We start from the raw sequence: 26,560 nt of genomic DNA on the forward strand, positions 1-26,560 counted from the left end.
CAATGTAATTACTTTTGGATCTTCAAGTTTTATGAAATAATTTTTTTTTATATACTAAATAGAAGATTTGGACCTGAATTTATTGTTCAGAATGCATTATGGTTGTTTTTCTAGTTAAAATCGTTGTAGAGCTATTGAAAACTTAAATTATAAAAAATAAAAAATAAATAAAAAACCTAAAATGTAAAATCACGACGTCATTTTTACAATTAATAAATGATGGTTTTTGGAACAAAGCGTCATCTTTAGATTTAATAGACGTCGGTTTTTAAACAAACCGATGTCTTTGGATATAATAGACAACGGTTCTTTAATAAAAACCGTCGTCTATTATATGTAAATAAACAATGCTTTTACTCAAAACCGTCGTCTATTTACATAGAATAGACGACGGTTTTTATTAAAGAACCGTCGTCTTTACATATAATAGACGACGGTTTTGAGTAAAAGCGTCGTCTTTACATATAATAGACGACGGGGATTTACCGTCGTGGTTTTATACATCAAAAGATGTCGGTCGATTTCACGACGGTTGAAAAACCAAATACACGACGGTGGATTACCGTCGTCTATTTCAATTTTTGTAGTAGTGTATGACCTTTTCTCTCTCTCTCTGAATACTTGTCAGTCTCCTCAGTATATATTAAGTGAGAATATAATGCCGGTTTGATCACTTCTCAATATTAAACATTATCAGATTAGTATTAGTTAATACGCGGTTACATCAATGTGACTTTAAGATTATAAGTAAGGGTCGTTTTGTTATAATGCAGCCACACAAAACAAAAAGAAAAGAGCAAGACGTGACATAGATGTTTACCTACACTTTGTTCAATTTAGTATATAAAAATTTCAGGTCTTTTCATGTGATTTTCTGGCTCTCCACCAGCTCCAGCCAATGTTTATTTAGCAGATATACCATATGAGCATCATGCTCATCACAGAGATAAAGAAATACAAATGAAACCATTAAGAAAAAGACAAGCAGAAAATGATTTGAAAACAATTTTTCCTTGCTCTTTCTCCTTGTATTATACCCATGCATGTCGCCCCCCAAACATACGTGAAGGTGAATTTCATACTAACAGCTATATTATGGTGGTGGTGCTAACCAAAGGGTATTTTAAAAAATCATTGTTGAGTTTTTTTTTTTTTTTTTTTTTTTTTGTTTCTAAAAAATCATTGTTGAGTTGGCAGTTATAAACATTGCAAATTAAGGTTGTTGAGTTCTTAGCGTGTAGGTATTGCTCTTCTTATATAATTAACTTGGGACAAAACAAAGGAATAAGTCCATTTTATTTGCGTAATACTATGTAAATTATTAATTAATAAACTATTTGTGTCTAAGTATGTTAATGTTTATTATACAATAACAAAGTTGAAGGGAAATCAGGAATCAAATTATAATAATCATCAAAACTATAATTCACAAACCCTAAACCCGACTATACTTTTAAAATAAATGCGCGGCTGTACTCTTATTTATTCGATATTTTACAAGTATAGCCGCACGGCTACACTGTTTAGTAGAGATGATACACCACACTGCAAGCAACACCAAAACAGTCTGCCCACATGTATGGAATAATACTTGGAGGGAGATGAAAATTAAAAAGAAAACATAAATATAGTCAAATACTGATAATGAGCAGATGTTAACTATTTAAACACGGTTTGAATTGCTACTTATAAAACAATAATTAATTGATTTAAAAACTAATGTAAGACTCTTTTTTTTTATTTTTTATGGAGATACAAAATTGGGATAAGAGTCAAAATTCATGTACCAAAAATTTATTAAAAAAAAAACCCACCAAGTTACATATATATGTTCAACATCATGATCTCATTGTATTGAAATTTGTCGTTGTTCTTCTTCTTGTAGGGATGAGTTAGTCCACAAGAGTTGATCCACTTGGGCAGAAGACAACAACAAAATAGAATTTTACATAATATTTTGACAATTCTTATTGTGCTAACCGCTGAAGCCTTAGACATACACACGATAGCAGGCTTAGAGCCTTAGACAATAATATGAAACTGCCCTCTCTATTTCTCAACTTAGAAGTGTGGAAAAGCAACAGCTTTGAGAGGATATTTTTTATGTGCGGTTAAACCAGTGGATTCTGTCATATCTAAATCCTCCCCACTTGCTTCACCGGGCAATGCCCAATCGAACTTGTGCACGATGTTTGCTAAGGCAATTTCATTAACAGCCATGGCAAACTGAATTCCTGGGCAGACCCTCCTACCAGCTCCAAATGGAATCAATTCAAAGTCATTCCCTTTGTAATCTCACTACTACAAAAAACACTTTGCGCGACGAAATAATTTTGTTGCGCAAAGTACAATTTCGTCGGACAAACTTTGCGCGATGAAATTTTGGTCGCGCAAGTTCTGTCGTGCAAAGATCGTAAAGAAAGGTTTTGGGCGACGAAATTTTTTTTTTTGTCTCGCAAAGATACTTTGCGCGACGAACGATAACAACTTTGCGCGACGAATTATAACTACTTTGCGCGACGAATACTATCAACTTTGCGCGACGAATATTAATTACTTTGCGCGACGAACACTTTGCGCGATGAATAATATTATTTTGCGCGATGAAAGTTAATGTCGCGCAAATCTTTGCGCGACGAATCCTAATGTCGCGCAAATCTTTGCGCGACGAAATATTCAAATTTTTTTTTTTAAAAAAAAAAAAAATTTAAAATTTTTAATTAAAATAAACTAGTTTAATAGTTTTCTCAACGAAATATTTTGTCACCCAAGGTTTTTGACATTTTTTTTTATTATTTCTCTTATATCAATTTCATTATATTAATTTTTCAAATTTTTACTTTTTAAATTTAATTTAATTGTATGATATTATTTTTTTTAATTAATTTAATTTAAATTGAAATATTCAAAATAAAATTACATATGAAAAATAGTGGTCAAATTATCCAATATATATAATATTCAAAATGTACACATAAATTAACAAAGTACAATAATAAAATCTACAAGCCTATTGTGGTGATAGTGGCGGAGGATATGTTTCGATAGCGTCCAAATCCTCAACTTTAGCCGTCAAAGTCTCGACGATTCCCTACCAAAAAAAAAAACAAATATTGTCAAATAACAACAAAATAACAAAAAATTAGAATAAACTCAAAACTAACTCCAAAAACACATATTAATGAAAAAAAAAATTAAAGTTTGGAGAGAATATACCTTTTGGCAAGATTTTGAGTGAGTGAGAATGAGAGGGAGAAGTGAGTGTGAGATAATAGAGAAGATAGTGAGAGAGAGATGAAAGAGTCATGAGTGAGAGTGAGAGATGATGAAAAGAGAGATAAGAGAGTGAGTGAGAGTGATAGATAGTGAAGAGAGAGATGAGAGATTAAGTGAGAGGAGTGAGTGTGAGAGAAAGGGTAGGATTTGGGGAGAAGGAAAGAGAGAGGAGAGGTAAGAGTAGAAGACATTGAGAAAATGGTGGAGGTGTTATTTTGGTTTTAAAAACCGTATCACTTTGCGCGACGAAAAAATATATTGGTCGCGCAAAGTCTCGAAAAAAATTTTAAAAAAAAATTCCAATTTTTGGTGCGCGCCCAAATTTTTAGGGTTTTGCGCGACGAAATTTTGGTCACTCAAAGTTTTGCGCGACCACAATATTCCCGCTTCCCATTTTTGGTACCCGCCCAAATTTTTCGGGTATACTTTGCGCGACGAACTATATATTGGTCCCGCAAAGTCGTAATTTTTTTTTTTTAAATTCCCATTTTTGGTACCCGCCAAATTTTTAGAGTATACTTTGCGCGACGAACTACTATATATTGGTCGCGCAAAGTTGGAAAAAAAAATTTAAAAAATTCGCATTTTTGGTACCCGCCCAAATTTTTCGGGTATACTTTGCGCGACGAACGACTATATATTGGTCCCGCAAACATATATAGATGTTTCTAACTTCTTTTGAGCCCTTCTTTCTCTTATGTTTTATTTTTTTATATCTATTGACAGTAAGGAGAGAGGGTTCCCAGTATGACCTTTCCTCTCTCTCTGAATACTTGTCAATCTCCTCACTATATATTAAGTGAGAATGGCAGAATATAATGCCGGTTTGATCACTTCTCATTAGTAAACATTATCAGATTAGTATTAGTCAATACGCAATCTTATGTGGTTACATCAATGTGATTATAAGATTATAAGTAAGGGTCATTTTGTTATAACGCAGCCACACAAAACAAAAAGAAAAGAGCAAGACATGGCTGCTATAACATAGAAAATTTCAGGTCATCACACTAGATGTTTACCTACACTTGTTCAATTTAGTATATAAAAATTTCAGGTCTTTTCATGTGATTTTCTGGCTCTCCACCAGCTCCAGCCAATGTTTATTTAGCAGATATACCATATGAGCATCATGCTAATCACAGAGACAGACAAATACAAATGAAACCATTAAGAAAAAGACAAGCAGAAAATGATTTGAAAACAATTTTTCCTTGCTCTCTCTTCTTGTATTATACCCATGCATGTCGCCTCCCAAACATACATGAAGGTGAATTTCATACTAACAGTTATATATGGTGGTGGTGCTAACCAAAGGGTATTTTGAAAAATCATTGTTGAGTTTTTTTTGTTTTTTGTTTTTTGTTTTTTGTTTTTTGTTTTGTTTTTTGTTTTCTAAAAAATCATTGTTGAGTTGGCAGTTATAAACATTGCAAATTAAGGTTGTTGAGTTCTTAGCGTGTAGGTATTGCTCTTCTTATATAATTAACTTGGGACAAAACAAAGGAACAAGTCCATTTTATTTGCTTAATACCATGTAAATTATTAATTAATAAACTATTTGTGTCTAAGTATGTTAATGTTTATTATACAATAACAAAGTTGAAGGGAAATCAGGAATCAAATTATAATAATCATCAAAACTATAATTCACAAACCCTAAACACGGCCATACTTGTAAAATAAATTCGTATATTTTAAACGTATAGCCGCGCGGCTATACTCCGCTATACTCTTTAAATATAGGGTTATTCACAGCAATGGTCCCTCAACTATACCCATAGTTACACTTTGGTCCCTCAATTCAATTATTAGTTGCAGGGGTCACTCAACTCTGTGCTTCGTTGCACCAGTAGTCCTTCCATCAAGTTCTGTTAAATTTTCTGTCAAAAGTGAGGGTAAATTCGGAAATTCATCCACAACCCTCCCTATCCTCCACAACTTCAAAATTTGTAAATTTGGAAATTTGGAAATTCAAATTGAATATCAAATAATAAAAATTCCCATGGATCTCTCAAAAAAATTAATTTAAAAAAAAAAAATCACACGGATCTGCTACACAAAACTTCAAAACCCTAACCCACCAACCCCACATTTATCTATGTGCTCCTGGACCTCACCGACGCATTCACCAAGTGCCAGGTCTTCTCACATGAGTGGAAGAAGCATAGTCATCACAAGACTCATTTAATCTTCAACCATTTGAGTTTGACGAAGATTTGTTTCGTGCGGAAGATGAAGAAGCGGCTGGCTGCAATAAAAGGCATCTTCGAGGATGAGTTTATGAAAAAGGAAGAAAGAATTTATAACTTGAGGGAATCATCAAGTCGTCCTGATCCTGAAGAGAATTTAGAGAGCGAACTACCTGTATTAATACATCGCGGTCGAAAATTTAAGGCCGAAGGTGTGGGATTTGATGAGCAATTACGGAAGATTGGGAGCTTTCTTTTAAAATCATCGCCGTCGTCAGGTGCTGGATTTGCGGCAGTTGGGATACTGGGCATGGCAGGCACAGGTAAGACCACCTTGGTGCGCAAGTTTTTGAGTTGGTGGATGGTGCTAGGTGAATTTTCTCCTATAATTTGGTTATGCTTGTCGAATATAATCAAAGAAAATAAACAAGTAGAAGAAGAAATTGAGGTCAGCATTGTGAAATGTATGCTTAGTAAGTTGGACCACGATGCCATTGCCAATGGAGATGGCATCATCCAGGAGGAGGAGAAGATAATAAGTAGTAATAATAATTCTGGTCATCTCCTTGTTGCGCTCTTGGAAAGGCTCAACCAACATTTATCACACAACGGAAACAAAATCACGAACCAGACGCTGTTTGCTGGTTAAAATGCGAGATCTTGAATCTGTTTGCTGGTCTGAAAATATTCTTGTTGCTATGCGGCTTCTTTTTAATTGAATTTTTTGGTGTCAGCAAGGATTTGGGTTGCAGCAATGGAGGGTTGTGGAGGAAGGGGAGGGTTGTGGATGAAATTCCGAATTTATCCTCACTTTTGACAGAAAATTTAACAGATTTGACGGAAGGACTATTGGTGCAACATAGCACCTAGTTGAGTGACCCCTGCAACTAATAATTGAATTGAGGGACCAAAGTGTAACTACGGGTATAGTTGAGGGACCATTGCTGCGAATAACCCTTAAATATATTTATTCGAATATTTTACAAGTATAGCCGCGCGGCTATACTGTTTAGTAGAGATGATACACCACACTGCAAGCAACACCAAAACAATCTGCCCACACGTATGGAATAATACTTGGAGGGAGATGAAAATTAAAAAGAAAACATAAATATAGGCAAATTACCGATAACGAGCAGCTGATGTCAGTAGCCTAAAGCACTAATATTCCAACCATTTTGAAGTTACACTAGAATAACAGACAGTTGCACCAATTCTGGTGAGATCTATCATAAAACCAAACTATATCGACTACTTGAAGCTCTTGCTAGGTCCTGGACTACTCCACAGCGACGACTTCCTGTGTAGATTACACATTACGTACCCTCCTACTGCATAAGATAAGAGCTTCAACTGGTCACGACTTCTGAAGGATACAAATCTCGTACAGAGTTCAAGCCATTCTCTATTTTTTATCCTCAAGTTAACTGTCTATTTTTGTATATATGTATTGTTTGTAATGTTTAATTGTAATAATGCAGATATTTTGTAATGATGATCTTATATCCCGTAGAGTTCATTCTAGTGATGCTGAGAAATGTGCAGAAGAGTGTCCTTGCTGTACTGGTTGTGGATGGGGTGTCATTTGGTGAGCTTCTTATTGTTAATAAGATTTTTGCCTGAGAGCTTTCCTTCTGATCTTTTTTATGCATTTTCATTTCTTTTGCTGGACAAACTACAAGGGATGCTCTTATGCCGTACTTGAGTGGTTTTTTCTGACTCTGAAGAGCTTTACTTGTATCTTTCTTGTTTCTCTGCGGAGCCATGTACCTTGGTCTTGTGATTTCTGTCATTCTTATTGCCTATTAGCTCAATCTCCCTCCATCTGTGCAGTACAGCGTGATACAACTTCTGGTAAGAAATTCAGTTGGTGAGAAGTCCTGACACCAACTTGTCTATGTGAGGAGTACCGTCCCGTCCTATTTTTATAGAGGAGATTTTCTCATCATGCTTTAACTTGTGTAGGTTCATTCTTTCCAACGATGTGGATCTCAGATATCTTATTTATGCCAATGAATTTTGTTTTATGGGGATTGTGGAAGTTTTGTCATAGAGTCATTGGAAGTGTACACAACACAAAGGTAAAATACAAATCGGATACTAGAAATGAGTAAAGAAAAGTAATCGAAATGAAACAAAACAAAAACCAAAGATAAACACAATCGGCATTTTATATCACTCCTGCATCACCACTGTATCACTTTTGTATCACTAGGATATCACCAATTTATCTCGTTTTAGATCAAAGACAAATTGATGAACTTCCTCTCTTTTCCAGTTTCGACCTCTGTCCCGTTTTTAATTTGTAACTTTCCAACCGTTAATTCAAATTTTATTGTCCTTATATGGTTGGATTTAGAATGAAACACTAAAGAACCCAACGCGACCAAATGTCAAAAGCAATTACATAAGTGTATAGAATTTAGTAAAAAGAACACTCAAAGTTTCAAACAACAAACACAAACAAAAGAGGAGGGGAGGGTTTGATTATTCAAATGACCTAATTCTAATGTTTAAAATGTAACCAAACTCTAATTTTAACGAGATCAACAAATGTGATTAACAAAGTGTAATTTAATATGGTGACAAACCTAGAGTTTTCGGAATCCACCCTAAACAATCTACTCATATCCATGGATACTCAAGTTATTAACTCTAGATGCATTAATGAAGATGTTTGCACTCATGACCGGGTTTAGTGGCTCAAGACGCATGATTCTCTCTAAAATAAGTAAAGTGTGTGTTTAGTGCTTACAATACTCGTGATTTTCATACAATCAATCTAGGTGTACTTAGTACTTAGATCATATATTAATCAGGTATTGAGATGTAGCCATTTGATATGGCATGAACAAGATATGCTTATCAATAACTTGTTTTTGTAACCTGTTTTTGGTATCCAATGAACAAGATATGGTTGTAACATGTTTTTGGTATGATGCTTATCAATACGTCACCATTTGATATCCAATGAACAAGATATGATCCAAGATCTACTACTGGTTTCCATTCATATCATAGTATAAAGAAAACTCAAAACTCAAAACAAATTAAAATGAACTATTGCTTACTAATAAAACTCAAAACAAATTACATTGTTTTCCCACCAAATTACATTACATTACACCCACTAGTCTCAAGTAGCCCAGGCTTACTGAACTATTGTTATTGGTCTATTGGTCTCAAATTACATTGCTTATTAAACTACTGCTACTGGTCTCAAGTAGCCCAGGCTTCTCAATCACATTACACCCACCAAATTACAAAACATATTACTCTTAATTCCTCATAATTCCTCATAATTCCTCATAATTCCTCCTAATTCATCTTCATGGCAAACACCACCAACCAGGAAAGCAACATAGCAGCCCACAATATTCTTGACTTTGCTCGAATCTTCGTATTTTCCTTTTGCACCCTATCAATCTTCCTCAACAAACCAGATATCTAAGACTTTGAACGCTCACACATTTCTGCATCAAACCACTAAAAAAACTGTTGAGAGTATTTGTCCAACATTGAAATGTTAAGGGACCTAGCCTGGGTTTATAAGGAGTTGGGCTACTCCCCCCATTGCCAATTAGTTTTGGGGTGGAACCTCAACTTCCTTCATGGTATCAGAGCAATGCTTCACGTGTTGGGCCCAAGGGCCACACGTGCTCCCACGTGACCCAATATGTGTTGTCCACGTGTTAGGTTTGAAAGTTCGCCACACGTGCGGGGGCGTGTTGAGAGTATTTGTCCCACATTGAAATGTTAAGGGACCTAGCCTGGGTTTATAAGGAGTTGGGCTACTCCCCCCATTGCCAATTAGTTTTGGGTGGAACCTCAACTTCCTTCAAAAACCTACATCCTCTTTGACCACTTCCCTATATCAACCCAGAACAATGACTGGAAATTTGATCAATTTGATCAATGACTGAAAATTTGATCAGTAAGAACTTTATCAATTTGTGATACCCAAAACAATGACTGAAAATTCGATCTTAAACATTCTTACCTTTAACTTTGGGCACACTAGAAATCTCCCCCCTGGATTTGAAGTGGTCCACGAAGTCTGCATCCGTGCTAAATTCCCACAATGACATCGATGGGCATGCTTTGCTTCTCCTGTTTCCATGTCATCTTCAATTCAGTCAGTATTCACACAGAGAAGAAGCAACTGAACCTCCAAATCTAAAATCTCCCTTCCCCTTTTTCTCCCAAATTTGAAATCCCCAAATCCAAACTCCACCTTAGAGATTCATGAACCCTAACCTTCTGCTCCAAATTCTGCCAAATCCGAACTCCACCTCAGAGTTTCATAAACCCTAACCTTCTTCTCCAGATTCTGCCAAATCCGAACTCCACCTCAGAGTTTCATAAACCCTAACCTTCTTCTCCAGATTCTGCCAAATCCGAACTCCACCTTAGAGATCCATAAACCCTAGCCTTCTTCTCCCAAATTCTCCCTTTTCTCAACCAGAATAACCCTTCCTCTCCATTGTTAAGCGATTGAAAAGAAGTGGGGGGCACATCACGTAACAGAACTTCTCTCAATTCTAACGGAATAGATAACGTGAGACAGTTATTGAAAGTGTGTGTGGTATATTGAGATGTTTCAAAGAACATGTGGTAAATCTGAGACTACATATACATAATAGGCCTTCATTTTTTTGGACAAAAATAATTTAAAGAAATAAATTCAAATATTGTAAAAGTATAGTCGCACGGCAATATGAATATTTTACAAGGATAGCCGAGCGGCTATACTTTTAAAATAAATTTGAATATTTTAACAGTATAGCAAAATATATTTTACCAGTATAGCCGAACGGCAATACCTTTAAAATAAATTCGAAGATTTTAATAGTATATCCGGGCGGCTATACTTTGTAGATTATTCGAATATTTTACAAGTGCGGCTACCTTTTAGATATAATTATTCGAGTATTTTACAAGTATAGCCGAGCGCCTATACTGTTTAGTAGAGATGATACACCACACTGCAAGCAACACCAAAACAACACATATGGAATAATACTTGGAGGGAGATGAAAATTAAAAAGAAAACATAAATATAGGCAAATTACCGATAATGAGCAAATGTTAATTGTTTAAACACGGTTTGAATTGCTACTTATAAATAATAAAAAATTAATTAATTTCAAAACTAATGTAAGACTCTTTTCTTTTTCTTTTTTGGAGATACAAAATTGGGATAAGAGTCAAAATTCATGTACCAAAACTGAAAAAATAAAAAACAAAAAAACAAAACAAAAACAAAACAAAACCCCACCAAGATCATGTTTTAAGAGTCAAAATTCATGTTACAATAAGTTACATATATGTTCAACATACCAAGATCTCATTGTCAAAATTCATGTTAAAATTCATGTTCTATGAGTCAAAAAAAAAACCCACCAAGATCTCACTGTCAAGAAATTTGTCGTTGTTCTTCTTCTTGTAGGGCTGAGTTAGTCCACAAGAGTTGATCCACTTGGGCAGAAGAAAACAATAAAATAGAATTTTACATAATATTTTGACAATTCTTATTGTGCTATGGTATGTTGCTAACAGTATTGACAGCTGAAGCCTTAGACATATACACGATAGCAGGCATAGAGCCTTAGACAATAATATGAAAATGCCCTCTCTATTTCTCAACTTAGAAGTGTGGAAAAGCAAGAGCTTTGAGAGGATATTTTTTATGTGCGGTTACACCAGTGGATTCTGTCATGTCTAAATCCTCCCCACTTGCTTCACCGGGCAATGCCCAATCGAACTTGTGCACGATGTTTGCTAAGGCAATTTCATTAACAGCCATGGCAAACTGAATTCCAGGGCAGGCCCTCCTACCAGCTCCAAATGGAATCAATTCAAAGTCATTCCCTTTGTAATCTATACCATTATTCAAGAACCTTTCTGGCTCATACTCCTCTGGTTTGTCATACAGCTTGGGATCTCTTCCGATTTGCCATGCGTTGATGAAAACTTGTGTGTTGGCTTTAATGTTGTAGCCATTTACTTCCACATCTCGGGTTGACATCCTGGGAAATAGTAATGGAAGTGGTGGATGTAAGCGAAGAGTCTCCTTCGTCACTGCCTTCAAGTAGTGCATTTCAACCAAATCATCCTCTGTAATTACGTCTGTTTTGTTTCCGACTATTCCCCTTACCTCATTCTGCAATTTGTTCATGACCCTTGGATGCCTTAAAAGCTCAGTCATTGTCCACTCTAAGGCAGTATATGTGCTATCAGTGCCAGCAGCAAACATATCCTAAAAACAATTGATTGGATTAAGATATTTAACCTTTTGCAAAATATATATGCTACTATATGTTACACCTCTTTCACAAAAAACATACACACATGCACATATATATATATATATATATATATATATATATAGAGAGAGAGAGAGAGAGAGAGAGAGAGAGAGAGAGAGTTATAGTTACCAAGATGATGGCCTTTATACTAACTCTATCAATAGGAATGCCTGCCAAGTTTTCTTTCTGAATTGCAAGCAAAACGTCCAAAAAATCCTTTTGATCATCATCTCCACTCCTTGAACTATGGTTCATATGCTCTTGAACCGCTGTATCTATAAAGTCATCCAACTGCTTAGCCACCTTGTCTAACTTGGCTCCCAAACCATTGACATGGCTCAACCAAGAAAGCCATGGGACATAGTCCCCAATATTAATAATTCCCAGTAAGTCAGTGAACTCCCCTAAAATCTCCTTAAACATCCTCCCACTTTCCCCTCCTTCCCCTTCACTGTACTTCCTCCCTAGAGCCACTCTACACACTACATCATTAGTAAGCCTCACAAACAGTTCGCTTAGATTCAAAACAGATGATGATGATGAGTCCTTTATGTTTCTGATCATGGATTTGGTTTCCTCTTCTCTCACAGAACGAAAAGACCGAACCCTTGTGTTGCTCAAAAGATTTAAAACACATATACTTCTCACCTGCCTCCAATACTCACCATACGGCGCGGTTGCGACATCTTTGTAGTTGTAGACAAGCTTCTCAAAGATGGTGGACTTGGGTCGACCAGAAAACGCGAGGTCATGAGTTTTCAAGATCTCCCGGGCTGCCTCAGCTGAAGAGACAACAAGCACCGGGACACTTCCAAAGTGGAGAAGCATGAGAGGGCCATGGCGTTGGGACAAGGCTTGAAGTGAAAGATGAGGGTACGAGCCTATCTGGTGAAGGTTTCCAATGATAGGTAGCCTTGGAGGAGAAGGCGGTTGTGTTGATTTTTGGGTGGTGATTTTAGTCGAAGAGTACCATGTGTATAGGAGGACAAGGAAAATGGCCAGCAGTGTGAAGGCCAAAGGTTGCAAAAAGGAGGAGCTTTCATTTAGCTCTTGCAATACTTGCAAGGGATTTAGCATCTTCAGAGTTGGTACTAAGAAACGAATGTGTTGTGTGTGTTTAAATAAAGGCAGAGTTGGTACTACGCAGAATAGAAAACAAAACATATAAAGTTGAAACCACCGACAAGTTTGAGCCAATTAATTTGAGCCACATACAAATTTTTGTGTGAGCATTCTGATGGTCCATTTGTAAGAGGATAGCCATGTGTCTGCCAACTTGGAGCCATACCTAAAAGTTTTGGACGAGTTAGTTTGTTTCAATTTGTTATCTTCTTCTTCTTCTTCTTCTAGGGATCAGTTAGTCTACACGAATTCATCCACAAAAAAATAGTTATTATTTGTTTCAAATATTAAATATTATTGTTTCTTTCAATTTATGAACAAGAAGGAAAAAAAAAAAAAGAATAGAGGACATAATTAAAATTTCTTAAATTGTTTTTGTTTGATAGTAATAAATTATAAATTAAGGTTGCTTCAACCACAATCCACCAAATTAATTAATTTCAATTTAATTTGGTGGCCCTTTCCAATTCGACAAGCAACAACACAACAGCACTTGGTAGAGAGAGAGGACCACAATTTGTAGGTTTTGGAGTTTCACTTAACGTTAAATTGCTTGCTGGTTCGAATCCGTTAGGTTGGATTCCCAATTTCTTAAATTGTTTTGTTCTAAAGTACTTATCTTTAATAAGATAATTTTAGATGCTTTGGAAAGCATACTGTGTTCAGCTTTTTTATATCTATTGACAGTAGGGAGAGAGGGTTCCCAGTATGACCTTTCCTCTCTCTCTCTGAATACTTGTCAATCTCCTCACTATATATTAAGTGAGAATGGCAGAATATACTTGTCAATCTCAATATTAAACATTATCAGATTAGTATGCGGTTACATCAGTGTGATTTTAAGATTATAAGTAAGGGAAATCAGGAATCAAATTATAATAATCATCAAAACTATAATTCACAAAATATGAAACTTACTCCAAACACATTAAGCATTTGTTTGGATTCTTAACTATGCAATTGTGGCTTGGTTCTCAATTATTGAAATTTTGGGTTGCATTGATGCAATGAACGTTATTGCAGCTTCTATGTGACTTGCCAAATGTTCAGTAGCATTTTCGGGGAAGTAAAACAAAGTCTACATGAAAACAGAAAGGAAATACCATTTTTCTTCCAATATGTGACAATCAATTGTTTTGGCTGCGGTTTTTCATCTTTCGCGACGATGTTTCTACCTTTCGTGACGAATTAAACATTCAGGTAAAATGCCTTTCGCGACGGGAAAAACCGCGGCTAACCGTTGTTAAACAAATAAAAGTCCGCGAATTAAGAAGCCGCCGCTAAAAGTCGATAGACTATTCAAATCTTCCTCCCTCTCGATTATGTGAACTTTACACGGACTGAAAAAAAAAAAAACTATTTTCCCTTTATACGCATATGTATTAAATTTCCTTTGTTTTAAAAACATACATACACACACATTACTTGAAAACATCATTAAAATCTTGTCCAAATTATTTAATTGGATACATAAACATTCCCCAATCTATTCAGCAGACAAGATCGGATGGGAAAGAAATTTAGTGCGAGTTTCTCATGCAGCTCCTTCGTAAAGGTAAAATCCCTTTTTATCTACTGACATGCTCAATCCTTCTTGGAAATTCGCAGTGCTGCCATTAATGTAAGAGCTAAAACTGGATTTGCTACCTCTGAACATCCCATGTGCATCCAACCACCCTTGTACTAAATTTAACAAAAACATTAGAAGGAAACTGATAAACCCTTTTGCCATAACATCTAACTTCCATAATCCATCCAATGAACCGTAGAAAATTTTAGACGTAAATGTTAGGCCCTACAAAAAAACTACTAAATGTTAGGCCATTTTGCTATCACGTCTAACTCCATAATTCATCAATGAATCAAGGCAAGTATATATCACCCTACAAAAAATACTAAATTCAATTATACAAGACTTAAAGACATACCACCACTAGACAATCCTCCTTGTAGGAGTCCCTCAAACATACCACCACTATGGAAATTTGGATTGCATGTATTTTTGCTTCCCATACTCTATTCAATCCTTCAAGCCTTCAATTTTTGCTTCCCATACTCTATTCAATCTTTCAAGCCTTCAGATAGAACATAACCTGCATTGTGCAGATGAAATCATAATTTGAAACAAAACTAATATACCAAAAATAAGAACCAGATTAAGGAGAGAGAAACAGGATAATGACAACTAAATCTTTTAGAGGCAAAAAGCTTAACTGCCTATGATTCACCACTGACCAGAACAGGGTATTTCTTTCCTTTTCGGGACAAAATCTAGCAATAAGCAAGTGTGGGGGAGTGCATGTTAAGAAGTAGCAATACTATTACAATAAACTTTGGCTATTAGGAGTTGCAGTCGTATTTTCCCAGTGTCACCAAGCATTTGTGGGAAAGGCCAAAAGAAAAAGGCATACCATTAGACCACGAAATAACACATCTCTTGCGAGTGTGGACCAGCATCTGTCAAATGAAAGAAAAATTAAATCCGCAATTGTTGGCAGGCAAAGACCTCTAGTATTTTACAGTGAACTAATGGCCTCGTGGTGAACTTGATTGCATGTAGCACAACCTCACACTATTATATTCTTTTACTTCAATTTTTCTTATAACACTCACAGATTTTATTAATGAAATGTAGTTACAAGGAGGATGAATGAGATGTCCATCTAAAATCCTGTTAACATTCTCAATCCCAAACAAAAAAATTCAGCTAAAACCAAACTAACTATTTGGATGACACACAAGGATTGAGTTAAGAGGCCAACAGTCTTCAAGACTCTTAATTCCCTGATCACCATCATGATGAAAAAAAGAGAGAAGAGGGAAGGAGGAGGAGGGACCATACCTTTGGATACCAATACTCAAAAATTTACTTTCTTACATATAATTTACATCAAGTTAAATTCCATCCATATGATTGCATACCAAAAAATTAGGCTTTACCCATTACCCGTGAATGCTACATCGATAACATCTGTACTCTATGATCATACCTGAATTGCACAAAGATAAGCTTGGCTCTGAATACATGTCTTTACAGGTCCCCAAATACCCTAGAAATAGATCCCAACAGAAACTTATCTTTACAGAGACAACTGGACGCATTATTCCTTCTCCAAATGCCCCAGAATTAGCTCCACACGGACACTCCCTCCAAACTACATTGACAGATTAAAGAATTAACTCCCCACATAAACTCCCTCCAAATTACATTGTAGAAATAGTTCACAATCTATGCAAAACATTATAAACGCATAATGTTATATACATGGACTAAATACCAGAAACCTTGATTTCTGTTCTTTTTCTATTGAAAAATAAAATAAAAACACAATTGTGTTTTCAATTGCTACAAATTCCAAACATATACAGTTTAACCTATCGTGAATAGTCAATGGTTGCACTTGGCGAGAAGATTATAGTTTCAGTCTTTCATTTTTACTTCTTGATGTTTGTCGCTATTTCTATGCCATAAGGTCCCTCTAATCCAAATAATAGACGTGGGAAAATAGCGAATTGGAAGCTTACCAAAGAAGTGCTTTCTTTGAGTCGTTTCGCCTAAAGCATGTGTTTTGCTCGAGCTCGAGGTCTGTATCGCCATTGAAATAGCTCTCTCTCTCTCTCCCTCTCTCACTGGTTAGGGTTTGTGGATTTGTTGTTTTAAGACAAAAGGGGTTGGATTTGGGGGCTTTACACGATTTTATTATAAACGGTCTCCCATTTTTGCAAGCACGTGATTGTTTTTCTTCAGTTTAATTGGCTTTTCTCAGACAAGGAAAATGGTTTTTTTTAGTTTTGGTTTTTTTTATTTTTTTTGTTTGGGGTCAAACGTTTGACATTAATTTACTTCTGCCTAATTGCAAATTTGCTAATTTCAATTTCTTTTTCTGGATAAAAATATTGGATTATGTGAAATTAGCTCCTGAGTGAAGTTTATAAGACGTAAATGTCCATTCTCAAATTTCTTTCAAAGTAGTTACTCTGAATCCTTCCTTAAAATTTTAACTGAAATTAAAAGAAGCAGTTTCCAACACTAAACATTACTCGAAAGAAGTTCAATCATTCTCAACCGGAGTTCAAGCATTCAAAGGGTAGTTTCCATATTTTCTATTGTAAATTTTTAGAGTAATTAACAGATCTTGTAGGACAATCTTGGTACTATAATGTACATCATGTGTGTCTTCAATGGTAATGAGAAGAAAAACGCCAAATTCCTCAGATATAAGAGATGTTAACTGTTTTAAACCTAGTTTGATTTGCTTCCTATTAAAAACAAAATTAATTTTAAAACTAAAGTAAGACAAACTATTGTTCGGATACAAAATTGGGATAAGAGTCAAAATTCATGTACCAAAAATGAAAAAAGAAGAACACCCCACCACAATTTTTTTTTTTTTTAATAGCAGCACCTCTTTCTAAGAGTATGGAACCTATGACTGTTATTTATGACAAACAAGTAAGGTATTGATACATACGCATGCACATATATTTGGATAGAGTTTTTATCAATAATAGCCAAAATTTATACCCCAATTTCATAAATATCAGTTTTTATAAAAACTTTCAAATATAGCCAAAAACTCACTTAAATTGACACAAATACCCTCAAAATTAAACCAAATAACTATGGTGGCCAAGCTTACTACTGACTATTTCTTCTAACCCTAAGTTACGGCTATGAACCCCAAACTCAACTCAAAAACTCAAAACCCCAATTTTATTTTAAGTTTGATGGATTTCACAAATTCAATCGCTCTTCTTTCTTCTCTCACTCTAAAACTAAAAAACCATATTTTTCCAATCCTTGATTAAATCTGATGTTGAGCTTCTTTGTAGTGGTGTTGAATAAAATGCTTATGCCTTGTCGTATGTGATTTTTCCTTTTAATTTCAAACTAAATTAATATAATAATATCTCCATTGCACTCTTAAATTAAATTAAATGACTCTGCGTTTGTATTCTTTTGGAACAGAAAAACCAACAGAAGGCAAATATTGTTGTGATTTTGTTGTGTTTCGCTTGATATGGGTTCCATTGTTTTTGGTTGAAGGTTTTTTATTCTTAGAAAGGGGAAGTTTTAGATCTACAAAAGTCGAGCAAAAACAAAATGGGATTTTGACTTTCTTCATGGTCAATCTTTGGGGTTCTATGTTTGTGTTTGTGGTGATGACTAAGAAGCAGCAGAATTGGGACTTTAGTCTTCGTTTGCGGAAAAAAATTCCTCTTTTTGTTTTGTTGTTTTAGTAATATAGATAATGTGAAGAGGTTGGTTTTATGGGTAATTATGTTTTAATTTTGAGGGTATTTGTGTCAATTTAAGTGGGTTTTTGGCTATATTTGAAAGTTTTTATAAAAACTGACATTTATGAAATTGGGGTATAAATTTTGGCTATTATTGATAAAAACTCATTTGGATACCCTTTTTCAATGAGAGTATGGAACTGCAACAGCTTTGGGGGGATATTTTCGATGGATGGTTAAGCCGGACGATTCAGTCATGTCCAAATCCTTCCCACTTGCTCTACCACGCAATGTCCAATAAAACTTGTGCACAACATTTGCCAAGGCAATCTCATTAACAGCTATGCCAAACTGAATTCCTGGGCAGATCCTCCTGCCAGCTCCAAATGGAATGAACTGGAAGTCATTACCCCTGTAATCCATGCCACTATTGAAGAACCTTTCTAGCTCGAAATCCTCCGGCCTATCGTATGACTTGGGGTCCCTTCCAATTGCCATGCATTGATGGTCACATGCATGTTGGCTTTAATGTCGTAACCATTTATTGTCACATCTTGGCCATCCTTCCTTGGCATTAGCAATGGAGCTGCAGGATGTAAGCGAAGAGTCTCCTTGATCACCGCCTTCAAGTAGTGCATGCCAACCATAAACATGTCCTACAAAAGTGATCATTATAGTCAAAATTAACTTTCTAACCGGTTAGTGCTCTCAAGCGCTGTGTATATATAATGTTAAGTCACAAACATAGAGACTTAACAATCCTTTATAGTAACTCTATAAATAGGGAAGTTACCAGCCGAGTTTTCTTGTTGGATCCCAAGCAAAACATCCACAAAATCCTTTTGTTCATCATCATCTCCGGCACTCTTTGAACCACCATCTATATGCTCTTGAACCACTTTGTCTATAAAGTCGTCAAGCTGCATGGACACCTTGTCTGATTGAGCATTTAAACCATTGACATGGTTCAACCAAGTTTTGTAGGATGGAGAGCCGCGCATGCGTGTGTTGGTGACTTTTCCGAAGCATGCTTCTTAAAAGGGTTAATTTCAGTTTAGTACCATGTGGTTTCACTGATAAGGCATGTTTGCCCATGTCCTCTCAATTTTAACAATAAAGTACCCAAATATTGATAATTTGTTACAATGTGGCTCCGCCATTAGCTTGACTATTAAAAATTCTATTAAGTGATGAGTTATCAATTTCGGGCCCTACAAAATTGACAACTCATCACTTGATAGAATTTTTAACAGTCAAGCTAATGGCGGAGCCACGTTGCAACAAATTTTCAATATTGGGGTACTTCATTGTTAAAATTGAGAAGATAGGTTAAACATGCCTTACGAGTGAAACCAGAGGATAATAACTGAAATTAACCCTTCTTAAAACTATATACGAGCAAGTCTCACTTTGATTGAAGATACGGTCTACAATATCATCAATAACGTATACAAGTATGATTGTAGCTTAATCTAATCCCTACCACACCATGATATCTTAAGACAAACGCATACGCACACATTTTGTTTTCAAACGCACATGCTTTCACATTTGGTCTTCAATGGAACAACTAGAAAAAGACTAGCAGAAAATGATTTGAAACGAAAATATTATACTATGGTCTTATTCTGCCGAAATAAAATACTGATATAATGCTAACCAAAGATTTTATTTTATGAATTAATATAAAATCATTGCTCTTTTTCCCAATAAAAAATCATTTTTGAGTTGACAGTTATGCATTGCAAATTAAAGGTTGCTGGCTTAACCATTTTCTATATTCGTATTGATTATTAAGGTTAATTCCAATTTAATACCATGAACTCTTACCTTTAAGGTTTGTTTGCTTCTACACTCTCAATCTTAAGAATTATGTACCTTAATTTTTCTAATTTTTTGTAATCTAGTTCTGGCGTCGCTTCACTATCTAAATTTACGTTAATTACCTACATTGCAGGTCTGGTTTTCACTTATTTGCTTCTTTTGATGTTAATTGAAAGGTATTTTCAGGACATTGGTGTCTTATGCTAGTACTGTTATTAAGAAAGTATGAGACATTTTCAACAAGTTTGAGTGGGAAGACACCAAGTGCCGAAAAACACGCTTCAATTGACATTAAAAGAAGCTAATAGGAGGAACACATGCTTGCCATGTAGGCAATTAACGTAAATTTTGATCGTGACGTTAACATCAAAACCATATTGCAAAAAATTAAAAAAGATTAGGGTAAATGAGTGTTAAAATTAAGAGTGCGTGGATAAACATGTCTTAAGAGTGAGAATTCAGGTACTAAATTGAAATTAACCCTAATTATTAATGACTATTTTGACTCTAATTGGAGAGGGATAAATATTGGGCCAAATCTAGCTTATCCTAATTGGACTTTTAGCCCACAATTCAAAGAAGAACAAGACCGGTTAGGCCCAACTTTGACGTCTTTTCCTCGTTGGACTATAATTCCTTTTCGTGGGTATACATTTCGCGGTAAAATAAAGCTAACTCAACCACGGTTAAATCCCAACCCAAATTCTGACCATAGTAAAAGAAAAGCATTGATTTTTTTTTGGACGAAAAAGAAAAGCATTGATTAGCTGGATAACCATGATCGGTCAAACACACGGACAGGAACGCGACACGTGTGCGGTTAGATGTCGGCTGAATCGTCTTACGCATCGTTGTTAGGTTAAAATTAGGGTTCGCACTGGCCGTTCTCTCACACAACACAACCTTTCTTCCCTTATTTTTCATTATCGCCGATCCCCTTTTTCCTTCCCGTTCTCGTCAAATTTTTTTTACTTTCTTTCTAGCAATCTTCGATTTCTTGATCTGCGGCCATGGAGACTGAGCGCGTGACGGAGTTTCCTTTCACTCACTTGGATCGTCGCCCTCGAAAGAGAGCGCGATTGGGCTGGGATGTTCCTCAGGCCCCAAAGGTATTATCTTTGTCCCGAAAATTTTATGCCTGATTCAATTTTGTGGTGGTTTTTGTTTGGCACCGTTGAGGGATCGCTCGATTTTTGTGGTTGATGCTATTACAGTCGGTGATTAAACTTTATCTTTATTTTATGCATCCAGATCTGAAATTAAAGTTTCTAAATTTATTGCAAGATTTTTAGAATCTCAGCCTTTCAGATCGTAGCATGGATGTGTTTATTGAATATACATGAAAAAAAAATTTGAATGATTGATCAGAACGTTAAGGTTGTTATCTAGTATTGCCATGAAAACTATCAAGTTCCCAGTAGCCCTTTTGTTCTATCCCGTTTGAATGATTAATTTATATACAACTAGCTCGATTTATTCATTATTTTAATGCTGTAATATTTTAACTTTTTATTTGAAAGTTTCCCGAGAAGGATGTATATAGATGTAATATTGTTGTTTGTAATGTTTGGTGATACCTTTGTTGTTGATGTTTGGGTTTACCTCTCTTATGTGTGCTTTAATGCATCTGTGTGTAGAATTTGCTCTTTCTTGTTTCTGGTAATTTATTAGGTTTTGGTTATGATTTATGAGATTCTGACGTAACCCAAGGGGTATGGCTGGGGGTACGGTATTGGGGATGGCAGAATTTGACTTAATTTGTTGGGTGGTGCTTGAATGGATGGCTGTGTGTAGGCTCAGGTAGGAATGTTTTGTGGACAAGAGCTTGGGAATGTGACAAGCTTTGCATCTTTGATGGCACCATCAGACCACACTACTATTTCTCTTTTTGATAAGGAAGTGGCTCGAAATGGTTCCCCCCCATGGAGAGAGGATGACAAAGATGGGCATTACATGTTTTCGCTCGGAGAAAATTTAACATCTCGCTGTAATTACACAATCAACACATAATTTTCATTCTTTTTATGTTCTGGTGCAATTTTTTCTGGTTTATTTGATCTTTTAACTTTTGATGTTTCAATTGATTTCCAGTGTATGCAAGTTTTTCACTAAACTCTATGGACTTTTTTTTGTTAACATTATAACCTAGTTGTGGGCTTTAATTATTGGTCTCACTTCATGCAGACAAAATCCAGAGCAAAATGGGTGAAGGCACCTTCGGTCAGGTTTTGGAATGTTGGGACAGAGAAAAAAAGGAAATGGTTGCCATAAAAATTGTTCGGGGGGTCAAGAAATACCGTGAAGCAGCAATGATCGAAATTGAAGTGCTGCAACAGCTTGGTAAACATGACAAAGGTGGCAACCGGTGAGTAGTTTTTCCTAATTTTCCTAAATTTTTACTTTAATGGAGTGCTTGAAGAAGTTTTTTCCTGAACTTTTAGCAATGTTAAATGGGTTCATTCCTTGCAGTTGTGTGCAATTACGGAACTGGTTTGACTATCGTAACCATATTTGTATTGTAAGTATGAGATTAATTTGTGATGGATTGATTTCCCCAATTCACAAATAACTCGGGGGTTAAAACTTGTGCGTGAATTTAAATGGTTTCAACAGGTGTTTGAGAAGCTTGGACCAAGCTTATACGATTTTCTCAAGAAAAACAATTACCGCTCATTTCCCATTGACCTTGTCCGTGAGATTGGCCGACAACTGTTGGAATGTGTAGCATGTGTGTAGTAAAACCTAAGCTAGTCTCTTTCAATCACTATATATTGCTTGTCTGCTTTTCTTTTGCCAGTTCACTGCAATGAAATTACCTCCTATATTGTTTAGAGTAATAAAGCTCTTTTGTTCCGTCTTATTTCATTAAAAAAACTCACAATGGGTGCTGATAAATTTTCTAATTATTTGCTTGTAAATGGTCATAATTATAAGTTAATTGGTTTTGTTTTTCTTTGTGGTCCTGCTTTCTAATGGTATTCCCATTTCTACGCAGTCATGCATGACCTTCGCCTGATTCATACCGACTTGAAGCCAGAGAATATACTCCTTGTTTCTCACGATTACATTAAAGTTCCTGATTATAATAAGGTGCTTACCCTTTTCCTTTATTACCTTCTTTTCCTGTTGTTTGATTGTATCATATGGTTAGATCTTTCCCCTTTTTTTCTCTGACGTTCTATCAATTTGCTAACTGCAGAACTCATCTCGATCACCCAAAGATAGCTCATATTTTAAAAGAATTCCAAAGTCAAGTGCTATTAAGGTTATTGATTTTGGAAGCACAACTTATGAACGTCAAGATCAAAACTATATTGTATCAACACGACATTACCGAGCTCCAGAGGTTATTCTTGGTAAGTGTGAATTCAATTTGTAATGATGTCTTTGTGCTGTATACCTTTAAGTAGTCTTAATATTTATGATGATAGTGCAGGAATGGGATGGACCTACCCTTGTGATGTATGGAGCATTGGTTGTATCTTAGTGGAGTTATGCACGGTTTGTCTGCTGACTATATGCTTTTGATTATCAGTATGTTTTAAGTATACAAGCCATCCTTATGCCGCTTGTTCTCCTTGCAACAGGGTGAGGCTTTGTTCCAGACTCATGAAAATTTGGAGCACCTTGCCATGATGGAGCGGGTACTTGGGCCCTTGCCCCAGCACATGTTGAAGAGAGCAGAGTAAGTGATATCATTCTATCCTTTCTTTAATTTCTGTTTGGAAGCATGAAGTTGATAAATGTTCTTACTTAATCTTGCTCGTGGAAATTTACAGCCGACATGCTGAGAAGTATGTCAGGAGGGGTAGATTGGATTGGCCAGAGGGTGCAGCCTCGCGAGAAAGTATCAGAGCTGTTCAGAAACTTCCTCGTCTTCAGGTTTGTGTTACATACTTGGTGGACTTTTAGAGCCATTTAATTTCATTTTTGTACTTTAATGTTTAACTTGTTGCTCTTTTTTCTTTTTCCAGAATCTTGTAATGCAGCATGTAGACCATTCCGCAGGGGACCTCATTCACCTCTTGCAGGGTCTCCTTAGGTACGACCCATCGGATAGGCTTTCAGCTCGGGAAGCCCTCAGACATTCATTTTTCACGAAGGACAATCTTAGAAGATGAGTTTATTATTGTGTTTGTGCCTGCTGCTGAGTGAAGTTTACAATGTGGTTGGCCCGAAATCCTGAGGGGTGTCGTTAATAACATCCCCCTCATGTAGATATATTCGAATGTACTGATGATTATTTATTAACTGTGTGCGGCCCACCCATTGCGTTCTCCCAGTTGTGCAGCGCTACCTGCCTATGATTAATGTACAGAACTGACAGTTTGAAATAATGAACAAATGTCTTCTCACATTACTTTCCGGCCGCCTTGTTCTCTGTTAATTTGGTTCTTGCATGCACAACTGATAATTTGGTTCTTCCATGTATAACTGATACCAAATTATTTTAAAAGTATTAGTCAGGCCATTATGCCAATCAATTGGGTCTCTAGTTAGGTGTGGCTATTATTGGTACTCGATTGTCTTTTATATTTTTGTGGTCAAATTGGTACTCTTTTATCTCTCGTTTCACTTCACCATATTCATTTTATATTGAGATCTTCAGGAGAAACTACAATTAAATGCTTTTTCACATAGGAAAATAAGAGAGACAAAATTCTGATTTTCCATGCATGAGGACAAGCTGAGAAGGCAAATCTCATTACTATCATCATTACTGTTATGAATGCAACACTAAGTTGCCTAACTTTGCAGAGAAAAGGGAAGACTAAACACTCTTGATGGCGTACCACCATGTTATTTATGTTGCTGTAGGCATTACCGATACAACTTCTTGCTCAACAGAAAACAAAAAAGAACTAGATTTAGAGCATAAATAAAATAAAGAGGCCATGAAAACTCCGGATGATGATGGAGGGATTAAGGGGAGTATGGTGTTGGAATAAGATACAGAGGAGTTTTCTTATGGACTGTGAGACCGTAAACTTCGGACATGTCCAAGGTCTCAGCCAATTTACTGCCACCACTAGGCAACTTCCAGTCGAACCAAAACAGGATGTTGGCAAGCACATATTCAGCTGAAGCAACCCCAAAGGCGAGTCCAGGACACACCCTTCTCCCAGCGCCAAATGGGATGAGCTGAAACTCCTCTCTGGCATAAACTCATCTGGCTTGTCCCATACTTTGGGGTCTCTTTGTACAGCGTATGCATTCACAAACACTTGTGTTTTCGCAGGTATATCGTAACCTTCCAATTTTACATCTAACATTGCTTCCCGAGGAAGTAAGAGAGGCGCTGGAGGGTGAAGTCTTAAATTTTCTTTGATCACACATGTCATGTATTTCATTTCCTTGATGTCACTCTCCTCTACATATCCCCTTCTCCCCGCCACTCTTCTTACCTCTTCTTGGACTTTCTTCATCACCCGTGGATTTTGCAAAAGCTCTGACATTAACCATATCGCTGCTGTCCAACTAGTATCACTTCCACCCACAAACATGTCCTAAAATCATAAAATCAACAAGCCAAATCAATCTTCAGCCATATATATATATTTATCAATGTGACTAAAGCTAGGGAGGGGGGAATATACATACCTGCAGAATTGCTTTGACATTGGAGGTAGTGAGCTCAAAGTCAAGCGAGCCGTCCTTTTGAACATCGAGTAGAATATCCACAATATCCTTCTCACGAGGCTTACCTTCTTTCTGTGCTGCCTTATGTTCGTCAATCAGCTTATTGAAAAATTTATCAAATTCTAACCAAATTGATTTCAAATATGCAAGGTAGCCTCTGGCACGGTCAATCCATTTCAAAGAAGGGAAGAAATCTCCAAAGCTGAAACTCATCACCTGAGTCATCAACTCCTTTGTGGTCTCTCCAAACCAATTGTCTTCTTTGTCCTCAAACTTCTGTCCAAGAATGCACCTGCAGATGATGTTGTTGGAGGTTGACACCAGCAGCTCCCCAAGATTAATGGGATCCCCGTTCGCGCTGGCGGAGGCTTTGCGAATCTTGCTGACCAACTCTGCAACTTCCTCCACCCTTGCGTATTGAAACTGGTGCACTCTTTTGAGACTCAGAAGCTCAAGAACACAAATTCTTCGAACTTGTCTCCAGTACTCCCCATAAGGAGCAAACGCAATGTCATGGCAGTCGTAGAACAATATACTTGGAGCCGTGGTTTGAGGCCGGCTGCAGAACACAGTGTCTTGGGTCTGCATCACGTCCTTGGCCATCTCTGCAGATGAAACAATCAGCGTTGGAACTTTGCCAAAGTGCAGAAGCATAACATCGCCATACTTCTTCGAGAGAGTTCGAAGAGAGCGGTGTGGGAATGATCCTAACTGGTGAAGGTTCCCAATCCAAGGCAGCCTTGGTGGGGATGGTGGCAGTTTGAGTTTCTGGTTTTTCCCACTTGATGAGGATGATCTTGTAAGTGCAAACAAAATGAATATTGAAAGGAAGAGAAGAGGAAGCAGGAAAATATTGCTCTGCAGGTGCTGCCACATTTGATTGAAAAGTGAAACTACAGCCATTGTTTTAATTTTGGGTTGCCAGTTGAAATCTGAGGGCCTTCTTCTTCTTCTTTATGG

The 26,560-nt window shown here is 36.4% G+C and overlaps 2 protein-coding genes, 1 long non-coding RNA gene and 1 pseudogene across 10 annotated transcripts; 1 reads left to right on the top strand and 3 right to left on the bottom strand.

Moving 5' to 3' along the window:
• Window positions 1–10,751: 10,751 nt before the first annotated feature.
• On the bottom strand, window positions 10,752–12,866 carry LOC110772959 (cytochrome P450 736A117). Its single transcript, XM_021977447.2, has 2 exons — window positions 11,906–12,866; window positions 10,752–11,727 (listed from the first exon to the last, which is right to left on the bottom strand). Exons 1-2 carry the CDS (start codon window positions 12,851–12,853, stop codon window positions 11,116–11,118), a joined length of 1,560 nt encoding a protein of 519 aa, XP_021833139.2. The 5' UTR covers window positions 12,854–12,866; the 3' UTR covers window positions 10,752–11,115.
• Window positions 12,867–14,276: 1,410 nt separating this feature from the next.
• On the bottom strand, window positions 14,277–16,554 carry LOC148294574 (uncharacterized). 5 transcript variants are annotated; one of them, XR_015835844.1, is made up of 4 exons: window positions 16,424–16,554; window positions 15,889–16,053; window positions 14,827–15,355; window positions 14,277–14,693 (listed from the first exon to the last, which is right to left on the bottom strand). It is a non-coding gene; the product is annotated as an uncharacterized LOC148294574 (long non-coding RNA). The 5 variants fall into 5 exon arrangements; XR_015835842.1 differs by having other exon boundaries at window positions 14,827–14,991; window positions 15,113–16,053; XR_015835845.1 differs by having other exon boundaries at window positions 14,277–14,581; window positions 14,827–16,053.
• Window positions 16,555–20,837: 4,283 nt separating this feature from the next.
• LOC110772961 (LAMMER-type protein kinase AFC2) lies at window positions 20,838–24,325 on the top strand. Of its 3 annotated transcripts, XM_021977449.2 has the most exons (11): window positions 20,838–21,069; window positions 21,755–21,947; window positions 22,145–22,325; window positions 22,430–22,478; window positions 22,574–22,688; window positions 22,956–23,050; window positions 23,160–23,316; window positions 23,397–23,461; window positions 23,548–23,645; window positions 23,740–23,842; window positions 23,935–24,325. In XM_021977449.2, the coding sequence occupies exons 1-11, from the start codon at window positions 20,971–20,973 to the stop codon at window positions 24,079–24,081; spliced, it is 1,302 nt and encodes a 433-aa protein (XP_021833141.1). In that variant the 5' UTR covers window positions 20,838–20,970; the 3' UTR covers window positions 24,082–24,325. The 3 variants fall into 3 exon arrangements, with proteins under 3 accessions (XP_021833141.1, XP_021833142.1, XP_088109497.1); XM_021977450.2 differs by lacking the exon at window positions 21,755–21,947 and having other exon boundaries at window positions 20,845–21,069; XM_088253371.1 differs by lacking the exons at window positions 20,838–21,069; window positions 21,755–21,947; window positions 22,430–22,478; window positions 22,574–22,688 and having other exon boundaries at window positions 22,162–22,325.
• A 438-nt stretch (window positions 24,326–24,763) lies between these two features.
• On the bottom strand, window positions 24,764–26,560 carry LOC110772960 (phenylacetaldehyde oxime monooxygenase CYP71AN24-like; annotated as a pseudogene). Its single transcript, XR_015835955.1, has 2 exons — window positions 25,562–26,560; window positions 24,764–25,467 (listed from the first exon to the last, which is right to left on the bottom strand). The product of XR_015835955.1 is annotated as a phenylacetaldehyde oxime monooxygenase CYP71AN24-like (transcript).

Source organism: Prunus avium, chromosome 5 (assembly GCF_965620075.1).
Source record: "Prunus avium chromosome 5, drPruAviu1.hap1.1, whole genome shotgun sequence".
Taxonomy (NCBI): domain Eukaryota; kingdom Viridiplantae; phylum Streptophyta; class Magnoliopsida; order Rosales; family Rosaceae; genus Prunus; species Prunus avium.